The sequence below is a fragment of the Trichoplusia ni genome, chromosome 1 (assembly GCF_003590095.1).
Source record: "Trichoplusia ni isolate ovarian cell line Hi5 chromosome 1, tn1, whole genome shotgun sequence".
In the NCBI taxonomy this organism is placed as follows: Eukaryota; Metazoa; Arthropoda; class Insecta; order Lepidoptera; family Noctuidae; genus Trichoplusia; species Trichoplusia ni.
In genome coordinates, this window is record NC_039478.1 from 17,353,177 (window position 1) to 17,366,427 (window position 13,251).

The 13,251-nt window shown below is 35.2% G+C and overlaps 1 protein-coding gene across 1 annotated transcript in view; it reads right to left on the bottom strand.

Annotated features, from left to right (window-relative positions):
- Nucleotides 1-13,210, bottom strand: part of LOC113497607 (protein FAM166B-like) — a 32,680-nt gene extending 19,470 nt beyond the window's left edge. Inside the window, exon 1 of the mRNA XM_026877206.1 lies at nucleotides 12,640-13,210. Coding sequence (XP_026733007.1) covers nucleotides 12,640-12,710 — 71 coding nt within the window. The 5' untranslated portion in view covers nucleotides 12,711-13,210. The remainder of the gene's footprint in view (nucleotides 1-12,639) is intronic.
- Between the last annotated feature and the right edge of the window lie 41 nt (nucleotides 13,211-13,251).

Below are 13,251 nucleotides of genomic sequence, written 5' to 3' on the forward strand. Positions count from 1 at the left end.
GACATTTTGCATCCAACGTCACGTGAATGCACATAACATAATAATATTACAGATAACAAGTGAGTCTTACATTTGAAAATAGAATGTAAAATTATTTTTCTGCGCCATTCCAGCCAGTGCACACCGTTGCCTGTTCGACACAAAGCAAAGTATTTTCTTCACGAGTTTTCCAATTGCGTGCGTCGAAACTCCAAATGAAATTATAAATCTTATAAATAATAATCTTCATAATTTACATACACAGCATAACACTTATAACTGAAGGTTATAATCGAGGTTAATCGATTTCCTGGTTTGAATAATTTTTCAAGGGTAAAACGATTAAATGAGGTACTATTACTAGTATTCAAATTTCGAACGCTTTCTTTCATCCAAATAGTTTCAATCTCCAAAAAGGTTTGTTGTGGTTATGGTATGTAATGAGTCCTCTAGTCTATGGTGCAGGGTTGGTCAGGTCAGACCTAGGTCGGGTTGGGTTAGTGCCCATGACCCAATTCCACCATGTAATAGATTATGAAAGCTTGCTTTTTGTGGTCAAACATCACGGCATGTGTTTACGATTTGTTATAATTAACACCTTCAAACTGGGGCCTTACTTTTATTTTATCTTCTTAGCTTTATCTTTTACTATGTTACAAGTTTCTTAAAATACAATGATGAAATAATAATATGGTCACCAGGTCTTTTTAAACATCTCTACTTTTTTCCACTAAAATAATCCAAACGCTTGATCAAATTAAAGAGTGATTGTTGTAATCACTACATAGTATAAAACAAAGTCGCTTTTTCTGTCATCATGTTGTATGTCCCTATGAACGCTTAAATCTTTAAAACTACGCAACGGATTTTGATGCGATTTTCAACAATAGATAGAGCAATTCTTGAGGAAGGTTTTAGTGTATAATAAGTTTTGGTTTTGTGTAAACTGACAATATTACAACGATATTAGTTAAACATGTCGGAAAAATTAAGCCATTCGAGAGCTTTCCTCGAGAACGCTGCCAAAACCTTTTGAGTTACAACAAAACTATGTATGGCGGTTTTGTACCTCTTTAATAAATCTACAAAAAAGTCCGCGGTGGTATATGTCTATCTTCCAAGGATAACCCACAATAACCATTTTTATGTGTTTTCTTAATACAGTAAAATTATGGGTTATTTACGAACCTATTTTTAACAATACAGTATTAATCCTTATCCAAATAAATAAGTTAGATATATTATACATGTAATATAGAACAAAATTGCCTTTTACACTACACCAAAAAAGTGAATAGGTAATGAGTTATCGTAATATTAAAATCTCCGCGCGAGAAATTAAAAATCGATGAAACGTAGCGAAGATATCGTTGGCATCTATATACTAATATACTTATACTAATATATAAAGCTGAAGAGTTTGTTTGTTTGTTTGTTTGTTTGAACGCGCTAATCTCAGGAACTACTGGTTCAAATTGAAAAAATATTTTTGTGTTGAATAGACCATTCATCGAGAGAGGTTTTAGGCTATATATCATCACGCTGCGACCAATAGGAGCGAAGAAAAAGTCATAACTTATATCTTCTAACCACGCAGACGAAGTCGCGGGCAACAGCTAGTAACTAATAAACACAAAATGGAGCTAATAAGAGTATTTGCTCCAATCCCAACTTTGGGAGGCTCTATTACTTTCATGAAAACAACCTATATTAGTTGAAAATTAGCCGTATTATAAGTTACAGTTGGCTAGACATCATTTAAGTATAGTATATAGGCGTTATAAAAACAACGCCGAATCCGTTACAACATCGGTAATGCGATTTAGATCCTAATCGTCGGAAAACGGAGGAAAGCATGAAAACAAACGGTATTATGACACCACTTTACATGTTTAACCTTGGCACATAACATTACGTGAGCGCCTCGTGTAAAACAATATTTACCACAAACAAAACTTTTTTTTCCACTTGTCAAATTGTTTGTTTTTTAAATAATATTGTAATGCTGTTTAAAAAACAAACGAGTACTATCTGTTTTAGGGAAGGAGGTGCAAGAATATCTTTCTATCAAAATTGTGTCTCCTTGAAAAGGGGCTTTACTGCTTGGGATCGCAAACGTTTGTATTGCGTTTCTGTGGTCACAGGCTCGAAAGATTTGAGAGATTGCACGGATAGCCGAGTGGTTGAAGTCACCACACCAAACCCAATGCGCGCGACGTGTTGCGGGTTCGATCCCCGTGTAGTACTAGTGCTTGTGTGATGGGTGTCTTTGTACATCTGACTTGAATACTTTAAATCACTGTGAGAAACAAGGATTAAATTTGTTGAACGTCTAATAAAACATTTTTCTTGGAGACAGAAACTCCTTTTAAGACTAAGAATCTTCCTCTGGAAATAGAGAGCTAGAAAGAGGGCCTTTCTTGAAGGTCAAACTCTAAGGGCAGACAACTACAAAAGAAGCTAAGAAAATAATAAATTCCGGAGGTGTACTCGGCAAACTGACGTGTTATTCGTCTAAAATAGATTTCGCTTGAAATCATAGTAACGAAGTCATTGGATTGACCAAACTTAGTCTAGACACGTACGGTCGGGTGTTGAGCTAAACCTTTAGTTTTGGAAATGCCGCCAACTTACGATAGGTACCTAGTTGGAGTAAGCTTGTCAATTTACGGTTTTACAAGCTTTACATTATTTTGCTTTACTATCTCCAAATTAAAAATGCATATCCTAAGAAAAAAATACTAGGATTCATAAAAAAACAAATAATAGTTCCAGAGCCTAATTAAAGACCTTTCATAGAAGTAGTTCTTGTCGTAACCTAGGTCCAATAATAAATTGGCTGCCGTGTAATTAAGCGTTCAATAATTGCTATTTAAAACTACCAACCTCAAATCAACCTTGACACCAAACAATAAGATTGATAATTGCTCGAAGTCAATAGTGCTACACCGTAGCCGTGACACGCTACTACGGATTTTTCGTCCGATATGATTGATAGCATTTTCTTACAAGACGGCGAGTGTAGCGAAGACGAGTTTTATGACAAACGAAAATAAACCTTAAAGCCAATGTATAAACTATAAAGTTACATAACATTTAAAAAACAGTGTCGGGCTGTGAAAATATATTTTGTCATAATTAACATCTCTTCAGCGTTAGTTTTAGAGTGTATTTTCGTGTAATGCCGCTGCATGGACCCAATCAATTAACATTTTAAGGTGAGTATTGAGTGAGATAAAAACTATTGATCATCATTTGCTCGTTCGACATCACTTTCTTTATTAATTGCAATTCCAGATTGCGTTTGAGAGTGCTAATTATATAAATATCTATCTTGTTGTACAAATGTTTTTCTTACATAAATGCACGAATTGTACAAATGAAATTCGCCTCTTTCTAAAGACTTAAATATATTAACTACTTTTTATGTTTGAATGCCTTTAATTAGCTTTAACAAATAACGTAATGTTGAATAATAAAAAAATATTACCTTTTTACAAGTTCCACTGACTTTAGTACGCTAAATGAAATTCTCTTTTACAATTCCATTCATTTCATTCCTTTGTGTATTGGCAGAATTTTTGTAACAATCTCAATTTTAGAAGTTCTCAAATTTAACATAAGTTAGTACCTATAATATAATGTGTTTGTATTGTAAAGTCAGTAATAAAAGTCGGGTAACACGAACGGATTTACAATGTGACTATTTCTCAATGACATGTAGAAATCCCTACTATCCCTCCTTAATATTATAAATGCGAAAGTAACTCTGTCTGTCTGTTACGCTTTCACGACTAAACCACTGATCTGATTTTAATGAAATTTGGTATAGAGATAGAGTTGACCTTGAGAAAGAACATAGGATAGTTTTTATGTCGGACTTTGGAAGATTTCTCTTGGAAACGCGATTTAACCGACTTCGACGCGGGCGAAGCCGCGGATGAAAAGCTAGTTTTAAATAAAAATAATAGATAAGGGCAACATGCCTTTTTTTCATGTTGACCCTTATAGCAAAACCCGTGACAATTGAAGTACGTTTATTTCTAAGAATCCGATTAGCCTTATAAATCTGTTATGATAGAACAAAGCTACGTTAAAATACCTCGTAATCGTATATTCTAAAAGAGAATATAGGGGAGAGCGGGGCTGAAAGTGCCGGGGGTAAATTGTGCCGACGCGAATATCTCAAAAACGGAAACAGATAGATATACGATCGTATTGTGTCGCGTAAGGCCTAACAGTTGCGCACACGCGGCTGCCATTTTAGTTTCGTCAGCCACGCAGACCGAGTCGCACTGCATGTGAGGGTCCTCCAGCGCCAGGTAAGTAAATATTTTCGTTTCAATACTTTTTGGTCTCAAGCTAGCATTTTTCGAGCTTTTAATATGCGAGTTTTTGTAAAATGTTTGTTATTTATCCTAGTTTGTTATGCAGTGTAATTTTAATGCTTCGTGTACAGTGATTTTTATATGTGAGACAAAATATCACACTATCATAAACGGGGTAAAATGTGCCGTTCATGTGGGGCTGCTTGTGCCGCGGACAACCAACCCCTAACCAACCTATATTGTTTCAGTATTGTTGTCCTGGGCCAAGCGACTGCAGCGTTGAGTGTACTAGAGCACCATCAGGTAATCAAGAGCAAGAGACTCGTCAGTGCTCTCCGGAACCTATCCCTTGCTGCAGTTTCCAGCCTCCTCAATCAGTTGATAATAACACAGGAGATAAAAATGCAGCAGTTTTCTCACCAGAGCTAATAAGACCACTGACTAAAGCACCTCCCCGACTAATTGGACATACTAAAGCACGTAAAAGAAAGACAGCTATTCTTACGGACACTCCAGAGAAGAATGCTTTAGCAAAAGAAAAGAAGGTTAAGGGAAAAGGGACGGGAAGATGCTAGGGAAAGGGTAAACAAACAAAAAAGCCGACTAAAAACCCCGCTAAGAGAAGAGTATTGCAAGATGACGAACAAGAATGGTTCTGTATCATTTGTTGTGATGCCCATTCTAACTCTGCCCCTGGAGAACAATGGATTGAATGCAGAGAAGAATTTAGCCCATTTGCAATGTATTGAAGATGAAGAAAACCAAGCATTTGTATGTCCTAATTGTTATTCTGATCAATTACCTGGAGAGTAACTAGTTTTGGTATATTTTTTATTTCTTAAAAAGACTCGAGACTGATTAAAAAGTTAATCATTTTGGAACATAGTAATGAAAGAGCAACCTTTACTGTTTATAGCAGGTAGTTTACTAGTCCATATAGACTGATATTTTTAATAATTGATCTCATTTGCATAAAAATAAGTACCAACTATTGATTAAAAATACGTTTTTATGTTTGAATAATTACATAAGAAGGTTCCTTGTTTTTTTTTTATTATAATACTTAGTATTATACAATTAAACTTTAAAAACTGTTGATTTATATTAAAAAATATAACGAATAAATATATTATTATAAAACTGATGTGTTTTAATTTCCTAATTAATTTTAATTCATATAAAACCCCCAGATTTATCAACGGCACAACCGACCTCAGCTACGGCACAACTTGCCCCAGATTGGGGTTGGTAGTGCCTTGCCGCCTCTGTATAAAAAAATCGCATTTTCATAAAAACTATTAAAAATGTGCAAAATCTGAAGTTAAATTCGAAAAATAGATTAAATTTGGCTTAGGATGAACCACTAATTTCAGACATAGTACTTGTTTTATCCGAATCTTAAAAGAATTTGTCAAAATCGGCACTTTCAGCCCCGCTCTCCCCTACGATTACGAGGTAATTATTTTCTCAGAAACGGGTAATTCTACAAGCTAAAACAACTTGGTATTATCTTGAAATCCTCACATCATCGGCCTTTTTCAAACTATGTTGGGGTCGGCTTCCAGTCTAACCAGATTCAACTGAGTACCAATGTTTTACAAGGAGCGACTGCCTATCTGACCTCCTCAACTCAGTAGTTACCTGGGCAACACGATACCCCTTGGTTAGACTGATTGTCAGACTTTCAAGTTTCTGACTACCTGTAACGACTGTCAAAGATGTAGGAATAACAGCAGGGACCCACAATTTAACGCGCCTTCCGAAACACGGAGGAAATCGTTATGACAAAGATGGTCACCCATCTAGGGACCAACCGCGTCAAGCCTGGCTTAACCTGTGATCGATTCACTTATGCGGTTATAGCTTAGCCACTAGCTACCGGTTTTGAAATCCTCTCATGAAAAAATAAATCAACGCTGTGTGCGATATCTGTTTACCAACTCGTATGTAAATCCAAATCGTACGAATAACGAATAAAAAAATATATTAAACTAGGTTGCCTCTTTTTTCTCATATCGGTACTATACAAACACATATATCAATCTACATGTCGTTGACAACAAATATAATGTCCAAATATTTTGCCTCCAGCCAAGCTAAGGTTGGACGTTTAATCAAAGCGTCACAGATAGAGGCTTCAAGACTTTTATCCATGCTAACCACTTAGAGGCTCTTGTAAATAACCTAGGTACAAAAAACAACGTTTTTGTCGAAACACCCATCAAGAGTTTTTGAGCACTTGAATTTTCAGGGTTACCTACCACAGTTTATTATTTTTGTTGTTATAGCCAGGCTTTTTGCTTATTTCTATCAAATTTCCGTGAAAATTTGAAGCCGTAAGTGCATGGTGATTTTTCCTTCTTTAAATTCCCGGGAAGATCTTCACGGACTCTTTACATTTTAGGTTCTTCTTACCCATTTACTAGAGACTACAGGAACGGGTGCATCCTGCCGGTGCAGCGGGATTGTCCGAATGGGTTACCGTGGCTCGGTCCACGAAAGGCAAAGGAAGGAAGTTGGAGTCTGACACTCCTTTCCGCTCAACCCAAAGCGAAAGGAGTCACCAGATATACGGGTGCATACCATCTCGCGTTGCGATATTTCACGCTTTTATAGCGTCCGTCCGTTACTATGCCCAAATTTTCTCATATCTCGCCATAACCATTTCAAACGAACATGACGGAGTAGTAAACGCAAATTTTATTCCTCAGTAAGATTGGCATGAAAACGAGTGGAAATAAGGCGGAAATCGATAACACTATCATATTTTCGTATCGGACATATCCATTTTCCGCTTACTAAGCAAGGTCCCGGAAATTGTCGGAAGCGGAACACTTAAAGTAAAATTCAGTTGTGGGAACGAGACAGCGCTCTACACTGTATAGAACGTTATCTCCCTCTAACCTAGTGTTTCAACTTTAACGTCTTGTTTTCGTCCATAATTACTTAGCGAACTCTATCAATCATAGACAAGAACATTATCTTTTGATAGTTTCAGATTGTTTTAAGTGTTGTTTATGGTAATTGCCTAGACTTTCCAACGGGCTAAGTTTGTAAGGTTTTATAATTTATTACTAAATATGCTAAGTTTCGAGTTCGAAATTATTTTATTTGGAACTGTTGTATTGTGATTGGCACGCAGGTTTTAACACGTTAAGGCTTTAAATAGTCTCTATATTTTGAGGATATTTTACACTTCAAAATGACTGTATGTGTTATATTTCAAACATTTTTTGATATACTTGGTATAGCTGAATCTGCTAAATATTGAAAGTCAGTCTTATTCGTTAAGCTTCTCGACATAAGTTTCACCTTAGATTATTTCGACTGTTAGTTCCGAAAAAGATTTTAACACTAGATATAACCAAATGTCGCAAAATATTGTAATTGAGCTATTGTAAAACCATTGAATAGCTCTAAATAATCTAAGTGCCTAATAAGTATTAAAGTAAATGCTAAGTACAGAATACGTAGTATCCATACTGACATGCGGAACTACATACATAATTTAGTTGTTACAACATTTCAAGGTACCCTTTACTTCTTGCTAAGTCTACTTATGTTAATGCCATGCTATCAGCGTTGTCAAGTCGCGAACGAAATCGTTTAGATAGCCATCATAAGTTACCATATTCACGTCTTTTGCCTAGAGCTGGGGCGCTACCAAGAACGCAGGAAAATAAATATTGCTGGAGTGGAAGAAGGACAGCGCGCTACATCGCTTAAAGCGGCATCTCTTTTCCACGATTCCAACAGGCTTACTTTAAGTGGTGCTGGTAGGCCTTTAGATACGAGTATATCAAGAATGCCATGAATTTTCATGTAAATTTAACCTTAATACAGTTGTATTTAGTTTAAAGCTGCGCCGGAATTATTCAGTAGATACGTAACTACTAAACATCTTCATTATTTGTTGGCTGTATATAAATATTTAAATGGCCTTACATGTTTTAGGTGTTTGTGTATAAGGTACGCGAATACCTAAATAGGATAGTTTCAGGGTGCATTATTTTTGTTTCTGTGTGTCTTTTTAATGCTTGTATCCATTCGACCCAACTGGGAAGGCATACAGATTGCGCCTGAATTGATGATGAAAAATTAGTTCCAAATTGTTACTAAAAAAATTGCCAAGTAATATAGACCGAACTATCTTTGTTTGTTTTGTATAGTGTTGATTTTTCGTCCTAAAAAATGTTAACAGGTTAAAAGTTTTAATTTGGATAGTAAGTCTTGGGGAGCACTAGTCTTAGTAGATTTACGTATGTTTTACGTGACTCCACTACTTATGGACCTATGTATGTAATGTATTTGTTCATCCTTTTCCGGAAATACGTGTTAGCAAGTAAATACAAATTCCTTAGTCACAACATACAATATAAACGTCATCTCAAGGACTTTCTCCACTTTCGAAAAGGGGAAAATCAAGATAAACAAGAACTGATAAAAAATCGTCATTGCCTTCAATTTATTCAGTATTCAAAGTTAAATATTCAACAAGTGTACAAAGAATTCGAATTACCATGATTAGGCCTGCTCGTCGCATTGGCATTGCCTTGGTAAACACCGTGACGTATATACAAATACATGCACTTTCTCCAATGAGAAAACATTTCCTCATCAATAACATGAAGTTTAAATTGCATGGATTTTCATTAAAATCATGAAGCAACGCAAAGCCTGATTTAGCAGGGAAAGATGTACTCACTTCAGTAGTACCTAAATATTCTCTTTTTGGCAAAAGTCACTTGAGGATTCATTTGTAAAATGAAGAAGGAAGAACCTTTCCTTTAGAAGGACTTTTGTCCTTTAGTCGGTCTCTGAACCCGTCGTTGAATTATTGCGAGTTCTCAAGTTTTAATATTGATGAATGCCGTTCATTCTCGAATTCACAATCAAATTTAGAAGAGGTGTACCAAAATAACGATTGAAAAATAAACACAATTTCATGTGTTCCATGGAAATAAACATCATATTCAGAGACCTTAAAAAGAGGTTCTCAGTTAAATTAATATAGGTCATTTTAATAAGTTCAGGCTTCTAATTAAAGTGTGTAAAACAGTAACCACGTTCTACAATGACGCAGGTTATAAGTTATGATCAAACAAATACTTACTACGATTATATCGTTCAACTTGTATCAATAAAGCCGATGTTATGATACAATATGGGGTGGGAAATTCTTTTGATCAATAACTATCCATTCACAAGTACGCGGGAAAATAAATATTAACGTAGGATGGCATTGTTGCTGACATATTATACACTTTATAGGTACCTACACCAATGAGTATCACTTAGTAAGTATGTATACCTACGTACCTACAAATTCCTTAAAGAAACCTAACTGTCAGCGGCATATAACATGAAGCTGTGATAACCTTGATGACCACTGGACTGCTAAGTTAAAGGGCTCGCATTCGATCCCAAAACACGCAGCGACTATTCAAATGTGGCGTGCGGTAGAAATAAATATCACAGCTTCCGTGTTTCGAAAATTGACAGAGAGAGAGATTGACAGATTTCTGTCCGGTGATGTTAATTTGCCGTTCCAAGAGAACGGAGAGTGCACCTGTCTTGACGCCACGCATCCCGCGAAGCTGGCTGGTGTCTTAGGGGACTAGCCGCTAAAATCGGTTAGGTCATATCAATAGGTACCTAGTCTCAAGTACAATCCTGATAGATAAAGTCACAGTTTGTGCCCAAAAAGTCACAAATAACTAGCTAAACCCGAAACATAAATCATTCTACGGTTATATAACTTACAGTGATGTTTGATCATAACCAGGACCTTGATACAAACCTCCAAACTGAAAGTCACCCTACCAATGATACCTATATAACATTATCACCTTTATCGCGACTGCATAAGGTTGTTTATCGTTTTATGTTGAACATTGATTTGCGGACGAACGTACCTGTCATGGCTGTCATGTCATTTATATTTTCGTAACAAAACATAGTAATGGCAATCGTGACCTTTTTCTTTCCTTCCATTGCATTAAAAGGCTATTTATACCCATTTCCTTAGTTCTTATGTGATAATGTTTATGTGTACTTATAACAGGTTAAATATGTCGAAAGTAACAAATATTAAAATACAATAGAGTTATAAAATAAACGGTGTTGGTTTCATGTTATGTAGCTATTAATTGGCTTTCTTTGCCGAGAAGAAAGAATTATGAAGAGCATGTTTGAGACCGCCTTAGATGCATTAGGAAGACTGGTTCATAAATGCAGGCTTTAAAGTAATTTTTTCAGACGGAGGTTAACATTTTTTCTCTGCATTTTCGTCTATATTTAAGGCAGATGAGATAATACAACTTTTCGAAAAAAAAAACTCCCTGATAAACTCTTAAAATACGCATACAATTTACTTATAAGATATTTAAGGTTCGCAAACAATGTATCGATCCTTTTTTCCATGAAACATGTGGCGAACAAACAAAGGAAAGCTTTAAAGAATTCTGTGGTTTTTTTTAAATAGGAATTCTAGGCACGCAACAGACTTTACATAATGCTCAAAGAAAAATTACAGTTTCGTTTGTATGCTAAAGGGATGTTTTATTAATGCTTATAAATTAAACATTGTTGGCATTTGCGCGCCTGAAAGTAGGCGGGGCGTCAGGACCCTGGGACTAAGCTATATTTAGTGCCATTGCCATTGACAAAACTGTGTTACAAAAATCCTCTTTTCATATTTTTATCTTTATGTTATTTGGTATAAATGGTCCTGTCTCGGTATAATCACGGTTCGATCGATAATTATTTTAAATAAGCAAAAGATGCCGATGTTATAAAAGACTTGAATGATAAAATCAGCGCAAGTAAGCACCGAAAGAAAGCTTGCGCAGCCAGCGCAGCATTGAATGCCTCGAGAGATAATCTAAACATATTTAATAGAAAAATGAATTAATATTACGACAGTTTGCTTTGAGCTTTATTAGCACTAAATTCTGTGATGTCATAAATGTTAAAAACAATTACGGTTTAATATCGTAACTGTTCATTTTTATCAAGAGATTATCTAGAATTTTGTTTACAAGTGTAGTAAACCCATGAATAGTATAATGTTTAGTCAGTTATTGAAGGAATGAAGGTTAGCTGACGCTCTTTATCTCGAGAGTACGACTAGTTTCTGACCTTAAACAGAGTCCTTAAATATGAAATGAATGGATCCGCGTCTCTAAAGTTATTATCGAACAAGTAACTACGCCGTACTTATGTGATATAATCATTTATTTAAAACATTGCACCGCCCTTTTGGGTACCCATCATTTATCAGGCACACTGTGCCTAATCCCATGGGTACACCGCACTTTGGGACGTAGCCAATGAATTCATTCAAGAAGTTCGCTATCTTCATAGCAAAAAAAAATAAACATACATCGACAACATTACTTCTGTATTTAAATGTTACAGTTAGGTTTACGTAATTAGTTTTTTGATATAAATTTGATTATTACTAAAATATTTTATATGTTTCATTCAGGGTTTGAACCCGCACCACCTCTTACACTGAATTGATTGGCGTAGTGACCCGCGCTACTGCACTATCAACGCACTTTCACTATTTAAAATAAAATGATAATTCAAATCATCAAAAAGTATCAAAATTACTTACCTGAGTTAAAACACAAGCTTTTTACAAACTCAGTTTAAATACCACAAAACTTTACGATATTATGATTGTTATATTCTTACACATGAAAAAAAAACAACCAAATTAAAAAAAATAAGGGAAGACAGCCAGGTTGTTTTTTGTGATTTTTTAATGAATAATTACCGAAAATTAGACTTTAGAATAAGTGGCATGTTCATTATGACGATATTAGAGATTTCCTCACGTATCTATTACAGTTCTCTAAAACATCGTATATTTCATCTAACGAGAGTATTTATCGCGTTACTGTTGTGGTAGACACGTGATAGCAATTAAACTGTATATACGAAACATTTTTGCCGCATTCTTTCACTTTTGTGGCACACTTAATTTTACGTTTTGAACATTTTTGTAAAAAACATGTAATAGAAAACACTTATATTCGTAATGCGCATTAATTTAAAATTAATCAATGTTAAAAAAAACATACTAAAACTGTTTATAAACTACATAGTTCATAAAGTCACATTATTACAATGCCTTATGTAAAAAAATATGATTAATCAATTATGATCGTAAAAAGAAACAATTCACTTCTTCTTCGTTCACATCTGCATACTTTTTATTACGCATGATTATGTTTTTGATCTTTGACTAAGAGTCAGCGACGCTTGCTTTCCCTCCAATTTTCCCTAACAAACAAAAACATAGTTTAAGAAAATCTACACTTACCCGGGTATAAATGATCCATTAGTTTGTGTAGTATAATTTTGTTTTTCCCGCGCAGTTACGTCTACCCACATTTTTATTTACTTTATTTATGTTACACGAAAAAAAATCATGCCTTAATAATCGCGGCGTTTGTCCGCGAAGCGATCTCTGTCGTGACTACCGAGTCCCGCGTGTTTTGAATGAAAGTTTCCACGATACCTACTATGCTAAGGGCCTGTTTATATTATAGAATGCGCGCGCAAGGGGGAAATCCAAGTGTAAGATTATGTGATGGTGTGGCGTCAACCATTATGTCCAATATATCATTCTGTAACATACGAGAGGGGAGCTTAAGTGCGCCTGTGAATATAAGATGAGCAAGATATATTGTTTTCAAGCGAATAGTAAAGTGGATTTATTCTTTTCAGGCGCTTCGACGCGAGTAAAGCAAAAAGACTCATAAAAACCTTAACATAAATGATAAAAGCTTGCCATATATATTTAAGAACCTTGATGTATTTTATACGGACGTTTTAAACATTCAAACGACTTTTTTGCTTAAATATAGTCTGCAGATAAAAGTTTAAATATATTTTTTAAAGTGGTAACACTATAGTCTAATGTCACACGAAG